This window comes from Lepisosteus platostomus, chromosome 10 (genome assembly GCF_059453375.1).
Source record: "Lepisosteus platostomus isolate fLepPlt1 chromosome 10, fLepPlt1.hap1, whole genome shotgun sequence".
In the NCBI taxonomy this organism is placed as follows: Eukaryota; Metazoa; Chordata; class Actinopteri; order Semionotiformes; family Lepisosteidae; genus Lepisosteus; species Lepisosteus platostomus.
Window position 1 is genome coordinate 54812910 of NC_142620.1, and position 11393 is coordinate 54824302.

The window sequence follows — 11393 nt, forward strand, 5'->3', positions numbered from 1 at the left end:
TATAGTCAGATATAGTTTTGTAACCTCGTTATTTTTTACTGGTCATTGAACAGGTCAGCTTCTAGGAAGGAAATACTCAATGGTGCGATTTATTTGCAACCATGAATTTATTTGTGTAAAAGACGTAAAGTATTTTTTAAATAATCTTTCTAAGTCATTGCAAACATTATTTTCATTCGTTTAGGTCATTCCATTCTTAATCATTATCTGAGGTATTTAACTCGCATATAATTCAAGAGATTAGTCCTCAATAAAGACTATGTACAAAAAATCCATGTATAGAGAAAACAGTTATACATACTATATATCATACGTTTATCATTACAATACAGCGTCAGTTTTGACAGATACGATTATCAGGCTAATAACACTGTGAGTACAGTAGAGCATTACCCTGCCATTAAAAACTAGACAATCATTTAAAAATACACTGTAGAGTCATTAAAATGCAACAAATGCTATTGGCTCCAATGCTTATTTTGCTGCATTTTTTATGTGAAGTGGCTGCATCCAGAGAAGATAAATGCACTAGGTAATTATTTTCTGAGCCCTGGAATATAAAGCAAAAGACATAAGCAGAATCTTTCTTCTTTTGAAAATACCATCCACTGTTAGTAAGATCAGGTGCATTGCCTGACTTCTATTTAAGCAGTTTGGCCTGTCCTGCCCTGGAACAGTTATAGCTGGTGTATATGCATATACATGTAGTTATAGCAGTTGTACATGCTATAGCTGGGACATATAAAATGAAAACATCTGGTCATTACAAATTCGTTTCACACTGTGAGGATGAGTGATTAAGCTAATCAAACTCTACTCCATACTTCTGAACTTCCAGGAACACAAACTGTCGCTTGAAACTCCTCAAAGGGAGTGCAATGAGTCACCCAGACCAGCTTGTCATCTTGAGGAGGGCCAGACAGTAACTGATTGTTCCCCATTGGCATTCAGAGTGTCCTGCAGCAATACACAGGGTGCAAAGTCCAAACTGTTTTCTTGACATTTCTTTGAAAGCTATTTAAATTGCCCTCCTCAGATGTGCCGATCAAACTTGAGGTCCCTGGCTTGCTGTCTTGCTGTGTGCATAATTCATGAGCCCCTGTGAAAGCTCAGTGATGGACCTGAAAGCATTCACACAGGTGTGCTGACTTCCAGCAGTTGTGTAGGTGGAAAGGTGAAGTCTGTGCATGTGGGCCACAGAAACCTGCTACCAAAGCCTTCAATTCACAAACAGCTGTCCGGATCGCTTGATTCCTTAATGAGTCTTTGTGCAAAAGAGAACGTGAGAGGTGGAGGTTGTTGCTGCTGCAGTCAGCATCTTATAGGAGTGCCACTGTCTCCATACAGCAGAGTTCAAAGGAAGTTTACGAATTCAATCTGCTTAGAAGTTCTCCTTGTTGAAGTAAAACTTCACTTTTCGGGGATCGACATCAGAATACTTCACACATTTCTGCTCCAGGGTCTTCGCCAGCCTCTCAGGCCCACACAGGAACACACCAACAACTGACCTGCAGCACATCAGTCAGAAAGTAAAACTATTAGTCATTAGTGTGTGTGAGTGAGCTCTTCCTTTGCATAAACCACTGCCAGTTATTTGCACATTATTATCTGGATAATGTTCTTATTTCACAAATAGCAGTGAAATGATGAATCAAGAGTTGAATGTAATAGTTTCTGTGTATTTGGTCCATTTTGCTATCGGAAATTGAATTCACCTAAAATTTCTAAAGACAATAACAATTTGAAAACCTATTCATCAAATGTATTGGAAATGTATATAGTCATTGTTACACTTCAGATGATGTGATTTTTCTCCAGCTGTTTAACTGATTAGAAAGCAATGAGAAGTGTTATGATTTGGCCAGCACTGACATACACAGCGTGGTACAGAAATGCACGATCTGTATCCGGTTGCGTTCCAATGTCAAGATCTTGTGAAGGAAGCATAAAGGAGCATGATAATCTTACGTGGGATTTTCCTTGCGGATCTCCTCAAATTCCTTGTCCCAGTTTGGCCTGCCATAATGAGTTTTCTGTTTGAGCCCAGTGATGATGTCTGTGTCCTTGTCAAAGTGAACCATGGCATGAGCAGCCTGCAGCAAGAGACAGAGGACACAGCCATGGTCAGACCTTGACCTGTAAATCTGTCAGTGCCCACTGCCCAGGAGTAATGATGCCTGCAGGGTTTCTGCAGATACCACATTGAACAAGTTACCCTCTGCATAATGTTGCTCTTGAAGTAGCACAGAGAGAGCAACACTTCAATTTCTACACCTGTCCAAATTATTAAAGCACTGCAACACATGGAAATGCATTCCTCGGTATTAACTGGCGTACTTAAGGACAATGAAGGCAAAGGGAACTCAGATTCTTTCTGTTTTTTGACCGCTGGTCAAGGTGGTCGAGTTCAGGGTTCAGCCTCCGCACTGCTGCCTACAAGCCTGTTTAAACTGAGGTCCTCTTACGGTCATGGAGTTGCCTGACAGGGACTGGCAGTCTCACACTAAAGGACAAGAAATGGCACAAAGGCAGTGCTGATGGCCTTAAAAGTCTAGGCACACGACAGGGAGGAAAAGCTCCCATCACATCTGAACGCAGCTCTGAGCCACAGCTGCTGATGCCCAGTGCTTACGTGACTGTGGTCCCAGCCGGTCAGGAAGAGCTTGTAGGTGAGGAAGTCCTTCATCCCCCTCTCCTCCATCTGCTTCTCCAGCACTTGCAGCAGGTCTGCAAACCACTCAAAGGCATGGGTCTCCCGACACACCCAGCAGAAGAAGATCTGCAGACGCACAGGGCCACCCAGCGAGAAGACAAAATCAAAACACGCCTCTGTTGCCTTCCTGCCCTTCCCCGGTACTCCCGGGCTTTCCAGATGAGGATATTACTTTTACACTTATGCCAAACCCCCTTCATGTACCAGGAAATGATGCATGACAGCAGCATTAAAAAAAGAAACATTTAAGAAACAGTCTTAGGAAGATATCTTGAGATGTCGAGAGTGGTAAAAAAAATCCAGTAGCTAGAAAGTGTTTAATCAAATGTATTAAAAGAAAAATTCCTATCATGCATTCATCTTTTAGAACTTTTAATTAAAGAGAGCAAAAGAAAAAATGAGATGCTGTGAGGCTGATATACAGTATAAAGTTCTTCCAGAAAGGCTCTCAGACTACTGGAGGACAGCTCTTCTGACACAGACAGACACTCCATTTACCACGATTATCAGTCAGGAGTTGACCTTTCTATTGAGTTCAACCGATGTCTTGAATTTGTGATCACACGGCAGCCATTTCAACATACCGTGTGCTGATTCAGTCTGATAATTACAAATACAACCCTATTGTAATTGTGAATCCAGGTTAGTTCACTTTAGATTCGTGCTTTGACTCATTTAATTGTAATGATTTGTAAAGGCATTGCACACATTTCAATTAGGGAATTTTCAATTAGTGTTACTTTAAAAACAACACTGGAAACTTCAATCCTTGCTTATATAGTCTAAACCTTTCAATGTTCAATACACTTTCACTGCCAGTCAGGAAAACTACTAATAGGGTGTCTTTTTGTGACTGTCCGGTTTCTGTTCTGTAGAGAAACAACATGAGGATTGATCTTTGTCATGTTCTACAAACAGCAGAGGCGTGAGAAACCCACAGGGGCTGTGTTCTCCATCGGCTGAGAGGTGAGGGCTCCCCTGCGTCCTGCACGTACCTTTCTGGTGCGGAGTTTAGGGTTCGACTCCTTGAACTTGTACCAGATGGACTTGAGGATGGAGGCGAAAGGCGTGACCCCGATGCCACAGCCAACCAGCATGCTGACCTCATAGTCGAACACATCCTCACTGGCCGTGCCAAACGGGCCATCCACGGCCATCCTGGGAGGGCACCGAAAGGTCAGAGGTCACGCCACAGCCAATCACACGGCAGCCTAGGACCCCTCCATTGAAACTTATAGCCACATACTGTAGCTCTGTACAGCTTTAAAAAATATACTGCGTGGGGGGGAGGGGAGGGGGGTAAAATTTAATCTCAGAAGTGATTGTTTTTCATGGTTTTTTTCAGGGTTGTTGAATCCAAGGTGAGGTGCCCCCCCCCCAAATACAAGTGTGTGTTTGTGCCATTTCCTCCGTATGTTTACACTGGATGTCTCTGTGCACCCAGTATTGTCATAAGGACAGATTTCAGGCATGATGCACTGTATCCAGGGCACGTGCCACGGGAGAGCTGTACAGAGCTGCACACCTGTAGTCGAACCCACACCCAGATTCTGGCTGACCGCTCTCATCACGAGGGGCTACTCCATCTGCTGCCAGGCCTTCATGGCTTTATTGAGCCAGTGGCTTCAGGAGCCGTTTCCACACTGCAGCACCAGACCCCCAGAGGCTCTTACCTGGGCCCCTGCGCCCCCTCGGGCAGGCTCTCCAGCTGGCTGATGAGCCCGCGGGTCCAATCCCCCACGGAGCGGATGTGCACGCTCATGAAGTCCTCCTCGGGGGCAGAGGTCAGGGTGAAGGGGTGCCACTCCAGCTGGGAGACGGAAGGGCAGTTGAGGAAGACGTACTGCCCCACCTCCATGTGGAACCCTGGCTTCGTCAGCTGCAGCTCCAGCACGTTGGAAGGGTGGATCACAATCTGAGGGCACAGGTTATTGATCATGATGACGATGACGGTCGTAACAGCTGATGAAATCGGCAGAATTCAGTGTCCCCAGAGTTGGGAATCCCACGTCTCTCCCACCTCCTCTGTGCACGGGCCTCTCCGAGGACACAGGCCAGCGCAGCTGTATCAGAGCGCAGCTGTACAGATTTAGAGAAACCTCTTGCCTGCTCACCTTCCGATATGTGACCTTCTGCAGGTAGCGAATAAAGCGCAGCACACGTTCACACAGGTACAAGAACATGGGTCCTAACACCCACTTCCACGTCTGGGGGAAAAGAGGCAGAGACAAGAGTCACTTGCCTAACTCAGATTAGTATCAAGGCATATCCACACATGTTGCTTGTTTTTTAATCAGGTTTAATTCTCAAGTGTAATAAAATCCAATCTTTCTACCAAGCTGCTTAATATCAAATTGTAAATCTTTCATTCTTTATTATTATTATTAATGATAAATATGTCAACAGTTAGAGTACTGGACTCACAACTGGGAGGTTGTGGGTTCGAATCCCACAGCTGAGCCACTGCTATGTGCTCTTGAACCAAGTGCTTCAGCTGATTGCCCCAGTAAAATACCCATCTGTGTACATGGGGGTGCACATCCAGGAACAAGGTTGTTCCTTTGGATAAGTGTCAGCTGAAAAGCTTGGCAACAGTTACGATTCTAGGTAACCAGTTCTACAAGGGGAGTGTGCTGTTCTCAGATTTGCGCTCAGGGGGTGCCGACGCCAGCATGTGGAGAGTCTTACCCCTGGCTCCCCTCCTTTGAACTGTGGGATGGGACACTCCTCGATCTTGCCCCAGTACAAGGACTGGTTGCTGCAGACCGCAGTCTTGTGGACCAGCATGCTGTCCTCTGTCTGCTGGCGCACAATCCGCCTGGAAGAGGAGGAGGGACAAGTGTCACAAAGAGGAGCAGATCCCTGCTGGGAATTACATTCTAAATTGGCTCTCAGTTAAGATTAGAACACAGGACACAGAACACAGGAGTGCCCTTTGCGGACAAACACAACCTTGTCTTTGCAGAGAAGAGCTCTATGGCATGTGTGGAGCCTTGTGGTCTAAAGCGCTTGGCTGACTCTCTGCTGCTTACCCAGCTCCGTGAAAGACCAGCCCAGCGAAGAAGATGATGAAGAGGTGGTGGGTGTACCAGAAGACCTCATAGAAGCTGCGCCGGATGACCTCCATGGACGAGGTGATCATGAGGATGAGGGCCAAGGTGATGATGACCCCCGTGAGGCCGGCGATGGTGGTAAACGCCACGTACGTGGGAGTCTGAGACACGAGGGGCAGACCAGACCGTCAGTCCCTGCACACAGCCCCACTCGGGGCAGCTCACAGGCCGGTTTATTGCCCCAACCTGAACTCTTGGCGTCTTACTCGACCCAATTATAGTCAAGTGAAATCTGTTTTCACTCGCAATCGCTTGCCATTGAAATCATCTACGGGGTAAGGTTGCTATCACAAGAGAACACCAGTAACACCACCCAAGAGCATGAGCACCTCAATGGAGTGAAGGAACTACAAATTGTTTAAATCTTAAGCAGTTGCTGATGTTCTTTGAGGGTTTCGATGACCAGCTGTCAAATATTATGTCTGGGGTTATCTGCAGGTTAATTAAGTCATCAGTCTAGCTGGATATCTTGATAGCTTAACAACCTGGACTCCTGTGCTCTAACTATTTGACCGTCTTGCCTTCCTTGAGACCTTTTTTTCTGCGAACACAGGCGGCTCTTTTGAACAGCTCAGCAGGAAATGGCGAAAGAACAATCTGTCAATTTCTTAGATCTGCGATGCAAGACAACACATTAACAAATGCAGCCATGCACGGCTCTAAGAGACATGCGCCGGCTTCTAGAGGCTGATGGCCATTCACAGAAAGGCACTCAGCTGTGTGACTCCGAGTGAATTTGAAAAGCAGCAGGACTCACGGTGTTGTTGGAGCGGATGGGATTGAGGAAGCTCTCGTCAGGCACATCTCCCAGCTCAGAGAGCTCAGTGCTGAGGGTGTCGTACTCTCCCTGTCTGCTGTTGTTCAGCCACTCCAGGTTCAGCAGGTGAGCGATGATGTGGACAGCTGGGCCGAGGAGACAGCAGAGAGAGGGTGTTTGGGATCCTTTACACAACTCAGCAGAGAATTTAATTGTCACTGCATTGGGTATCAGTGCAAACTACCTTGAGAACTGTTGATTCCAAAGCATTATTTGCATTTATTTCTATCAGATTGAATTTGTACTATCCAGATTGCATTTCAACGCGTTTGAAATGTTCCTTTCACAGTGACAAAATTCGAGGCTTTGGCAATATATTGGTGACAACAGGGAGCTACACACCTCTTCCCTTCCACTGTAATTATCAGGGTGTGTGCAACCTGGTGAAAACACAACTACACACTTCACTACACATAGCAAAGAGTCACAAAACAAGAAGAGGCCATTCAGCACATTTCGCATATTCAGAATTGTTAAATGACATAAGCTGTCATCAGCTTATCAGTCAAAAGGCCCCTTGTTTTCCAGTTAATGAGGAAACAAAGCATGTATTCCACCAGGCAGTCTAAACAGGTTCTTGTATGAAAACTAGTGTGGGTATGTGATAGCTTCAAAATGCAGGCATGCTTTTTGACAGAAGTCCAGCAAAAGTACTGTGCGCCTGTTTTAAGTAACACAAAAGCGTTATCTGGTTGATATATTCTCATATAGAAAGAAACTCAGAGAATGGATCTAAATCTTACAATCATCTTTTATTGTACAGACAAAGGAGAATATTAAGGGCAGAGAGGGTGTAATGTTATGCTATTGTAATGTACTATAAATCAAAAATGCCAAGAAACAGTCATTATCATGGCACCAAGTCCCAGCTCAGTAACACACTGTCAAGCCACACTTTTCGGAGCCACATGGAGAGAAGAGCAGAGAGACACACAGACTGGCGGCGGGGAGGTGCTCACCCGTCATGAGGGCAATCATGTAGGCTGTCAGTTTGTGGAAAGTCAGGTTCTTGTCCAACTGCTTCCGCATAGACCGTCCGCAACACTGAAATACCAGGAGGGGGCTTGTGAGAAAGACACAACCGCAACGGACCACAACACATGCACACACTGCGAGCACTGCTTCGTTTCCTGTGTGCTCTACCTGTTGAACGTGAGGGCAGTGGTCACCCAGAGCCTGTCCTAGAAGAACGGGACACCCGTCCCTCACATGGCACAGTAGCACGCACTCTCATTGACCCAGCCAGCAGCTCTGGACCAAACTCAAACAGAGCCACGGAGACACAGTGCAAACCCAGGCTGGACTCGAACCCAGGACTAAAGAGCTGTGCTGACTTTCACCCCACTGTGCCTCCCCACTGCTTATATTGAACAGTAAAACGAGTCAAAGTGCAGCGCAGTTCCCTGGCGATTGCTAAGAGCACAAGAGGCTTGAGCTGGCGGGAGAGCCGCTCACCACGAAGGAGCCGCGGACCAGTGACAGCAGGTTGCGGCACACCGGCAGCAGGATCAGCATGCAGTTGAAGTTGAGCACGGCGGCCGGGGCCCGAGCCCACGCCAGCGCGGACTGCAACGGAAAAGAGCGGCGTTAGGAACCGCGGCGGCAGTGTGCGGAGAGCGCGGGGCGCCGTGGCTGTCACGAGGGCGGAGAGGGCAGGTTCAGCCCAGGGAGCCCCCCTGCTGAGGTCCAGCTGTGGCCCTTCCTGGGGCAGCTGACACACACTGAGGCAGGCCGCACCTCACAGACAGGTCCGCCGTCTCTGGCCCATACCTTCAGGAACAAAACCATCAGCGTTTTAACTTCCCTAGAGCACGACCATCAGTTAAGGAATAGAAATACCTTTCTATTCATCTTCTAATCTTTTTTTTTTTAAAACATCACTTTATTAACCCTTTACAATTTCTCGCACTAGGAATTATCTTTTTTCGCAGACCCCAGCTTGCTCTCCATGAGACACACAGACAGGGAGAGAAGCTGGGGGTCAGAGCGCAGGGTCAGCCATTGCAAGCAACGGGCACAAGGCAGGCTACACCCTGGACAGGACACCAGGCCATGGCAGGTCAGGCAGACACAGACACAGACATGCACACATTCACACCTGTTTCCCAGGATCGAATTCATCTACCAGTATGTCTGTGGACTGCGGGAGGAAACCCACAAGAACCGGGGGGGATGTACAAACTCCGCACAGACAGCACCCCGGGAGTTGAACCCAGGTCCTCAAAGCCGTTGTGTTAATCACTGCGCCGCCCACAGTACCCTCCTTCTTAGCTGAATAAAGGCTTTCATTTCATTTGTGCCAAAGAAAGTAACCAACATGAAAGGCACTGTTAATATCCGAACCACAGGGCTGTGTTAAAGGGCAAGTTCATGGCTGTGCTCACCCCCAGAAGGTGTCGGGTGTAGACATACTGGTCCCCCAGATCGTAGAAAAAATAGTAGTACAGAAACAGAAATATGTTGATTCCCATCCAAATCACCTAAACAGGAAAAAATAGAACTGCATGAACCATTGACAAGCATTTCAAAACAGAGTTCCACACTCTCTCAGAACATAGAACTGGGCTACATAGTTCAAGGGAAAATTGACACTCGTATCTTTCCAGTTAAAGCGATTTCTTCCGACAAAAAGTGATTTCAGCGTCATTCCTTAAAAGTATGGGATCGGCAGGTTCCCACTACTCAAGGCAGGTTAATGACTAACTTGGGGACTGGAAGACATTACTGGCACTGGTTGAGCAAGGAGAATTAAGCAGTTAATCTTTACAGTCTTAAAAGGCAGACACCACCAAAACAATGTATCTCGTGTATTACAGAAATGAGAGCGACAACAGTAAGTCAGTTAATATTCTACGTTGCACCTATTTCACACCTGAAGACGGCTCCACGGCCGAAACGCTGTTTTTTCTTCTCTTTTCAGCATTGAATAAACCTATAACTTATTCCTATTTCATGCGTTTCGTCTTCTTTCTTAATACAAATAATCTTCTATTTCTCGTGCTAATAATAATAATAATAACAACAATAATAATAATAATTCAGATTTGTTCTCACCAGTATAAAAACCGATAACCCGTGGTTCACAATCCAGTTGCCCATGGTGGTAACTTGCGTCTGCAGGTCTGATGTGCGATTTTGTTTCAGTCGGGACTGCTGCTCTGAGCTGCAGCACTCCGGTACTTAAATACCCATTGGACCGCACCCTGGGGCGGGCTGGGCGCACGGAACAGGACCCGTTCGAGTGCTGACTGCAAAAATTCCCTTTAACTGCGGCATGCAGGAAACAGGGCTTAAAAAAAACAATGCTGCATTGTATTTTTATTGGTCATTCTCTCAATTTCAACGAAGCCTTTTTGTTTTATAAATCGTTCTGTCTATAGAGTGCGGAGGAAGTTCTACAGATCTTTCAGGAAACGTTTTATGGCAGAATGAACTTGGCCGAAGCGCTTCTTCTGCAAGCGCAAAGAAGCATCCTGAGCCCGTAAGTCAAAAGTCAAAATGTAGGACTTTCCGCCGTTTGAAATGCGCGTTTAGTTATTAAGTCTTTTATTTAACACAGTTCATCAATAAATCCAAGCTCAGCCCACCATATAGCGAAATGCGATGTTACATAACTAGAACGGTTTAAGAATTATTTTTATTTTTTCTCCTGGACAATTCCCGCAATCTCATGCCCATAATAAGGACACAACAGGTTGGAAACAACGAAAGGGGATGAGAAAAATGAAAACAAAACTTTTTTTTTAAAAAATTAAACGTTATGTGAAGTTGGGTTTTCATAGATTACCGGTTCATCTAGTTCCCGGAAAAGCGAAGACAAAATATGATGACATACCTTGCGTATCGGAAAGTTTTAGCTCATCCGACAGCCAGCGGAACTGCGAGCCTACAGTATGTACTGCACACTATCAATGCTGCACAAATCTACTGAAAACCCGAATAATCTTGGTTTCGTCTAGTTAGTTAATAATAAATGAGGATAATAAGAATGTATCCTGTACAATGAGGATTTGGCATCGCGCTGGGACTGAATGTGTAAAAGACTAGTGGACTGAAGCAGCTGTTCTTCCTGATTGGACATTTGCACATTTGCATGATGACGAAAACAGTAGACAGGAGATACATCTTTTTTAAACTCAAACAAAACAAAGGAAATCCCTGTAATCCCTGTAACGGTTAATGGAACTGACATTGAAAACAGTAAATATAAATACATTGGCATTATTATAGATTGTAAGTTGACATGAACAGTCAATACGGTAAAAAGAAAAATAGTTGAAGGCGCAACAAAGGTGGCATATTTTAATGGAGTTAATGAGTTTTAACGTAAAAAAAACCACAAGGTTTACTCTTTTATAAGAATTCTACATTTTGGGTTCGGAGCTGCGGAGGTGCCTTGTACTTGCAGAACAAAAACAAGTTGAACAAAGTGATCGGGACTGAGGCAAAGCTTAGCGACACATCCTTGGACTCCATAAGATGTCTAGCAGAGCGACACATTATTAATTTTGCACATAAAATCTTAGATGAGCCCATTCATCCACCATTATTAGAAACTAGACTGATTTAGACCCTCTGGGAGGAGTCGCATATAAAGACTCAGAAAGCATTTACTTCCTTTATACCAAAAAACATTCAATTGATGAATAATGAATATAATGTTTGCAGGTGAGGCTCTTATTGTTATCATTGTTCTTAGACTTTCCTAAGCAAATTATTTTTTAACTCTGTGGGACTAGAAGAGTTCTGA

General features: G+C 45.4%; 1 protein-coding gene across 1 annotated transcript; it reads right to left on the bottom strand.

Moving 5' to 3' along the window:
* Positions 1-88: 88 nt before the first annotated feature.
* Positions 89-10479, bottom strand: nox1 (NADPH oxidase 1). Its single transcript, XM_088597428.1, has 13 exons — positions 9698-10479; positions 9028-9123; positions 8099-8209; positions 7603-7687; positions 6584-6729; positions 5746-5927; positions 5402-5531; positions 4828-4920; positions 4387-4628; positions 3709-3871; positions 2633-2779; positions 1969-2093; positions 89-1508 (listed from the first exon to the last, which is right to left on the bottom strand). Exons 1-13 carry the CDS (start codon positions 9740-9742, stop codon positions 1382-1384), a joined length of 1692 nt encoding a protein of 563 aa, XP_088453554.1. The 5' UTR covers positions 9743-10479; the 3' UTR covers positions 89-1381.
* Positions 10480-11393: the final 914 nt, after the last annotated feature.

Bases quoted from the DNA above. Each gene is read 5' to 3' on its own strand.
- nox1 (XM_088597428.1), bottom strand. From the start codon at position 9,742: ATGGGCAACTGGATTGTGAACCACGGGTTATCGGTTTTTATACTG. The intron at 7,688-8,098 runs GTGAGCGGCTCT...CTGGTATTTCAG, and splicing joins TGGTCCGCGGCTCCTTCGTG to TGTTGCGGACGGTCTATGCG. The intron at 6,730-7,602 runs GTGAGCACCTCC...TCCTCGGCCCAG, and splicing joins CATGATTGCCCTCATGACGG to CTGTCCACATCATCGCTCAC.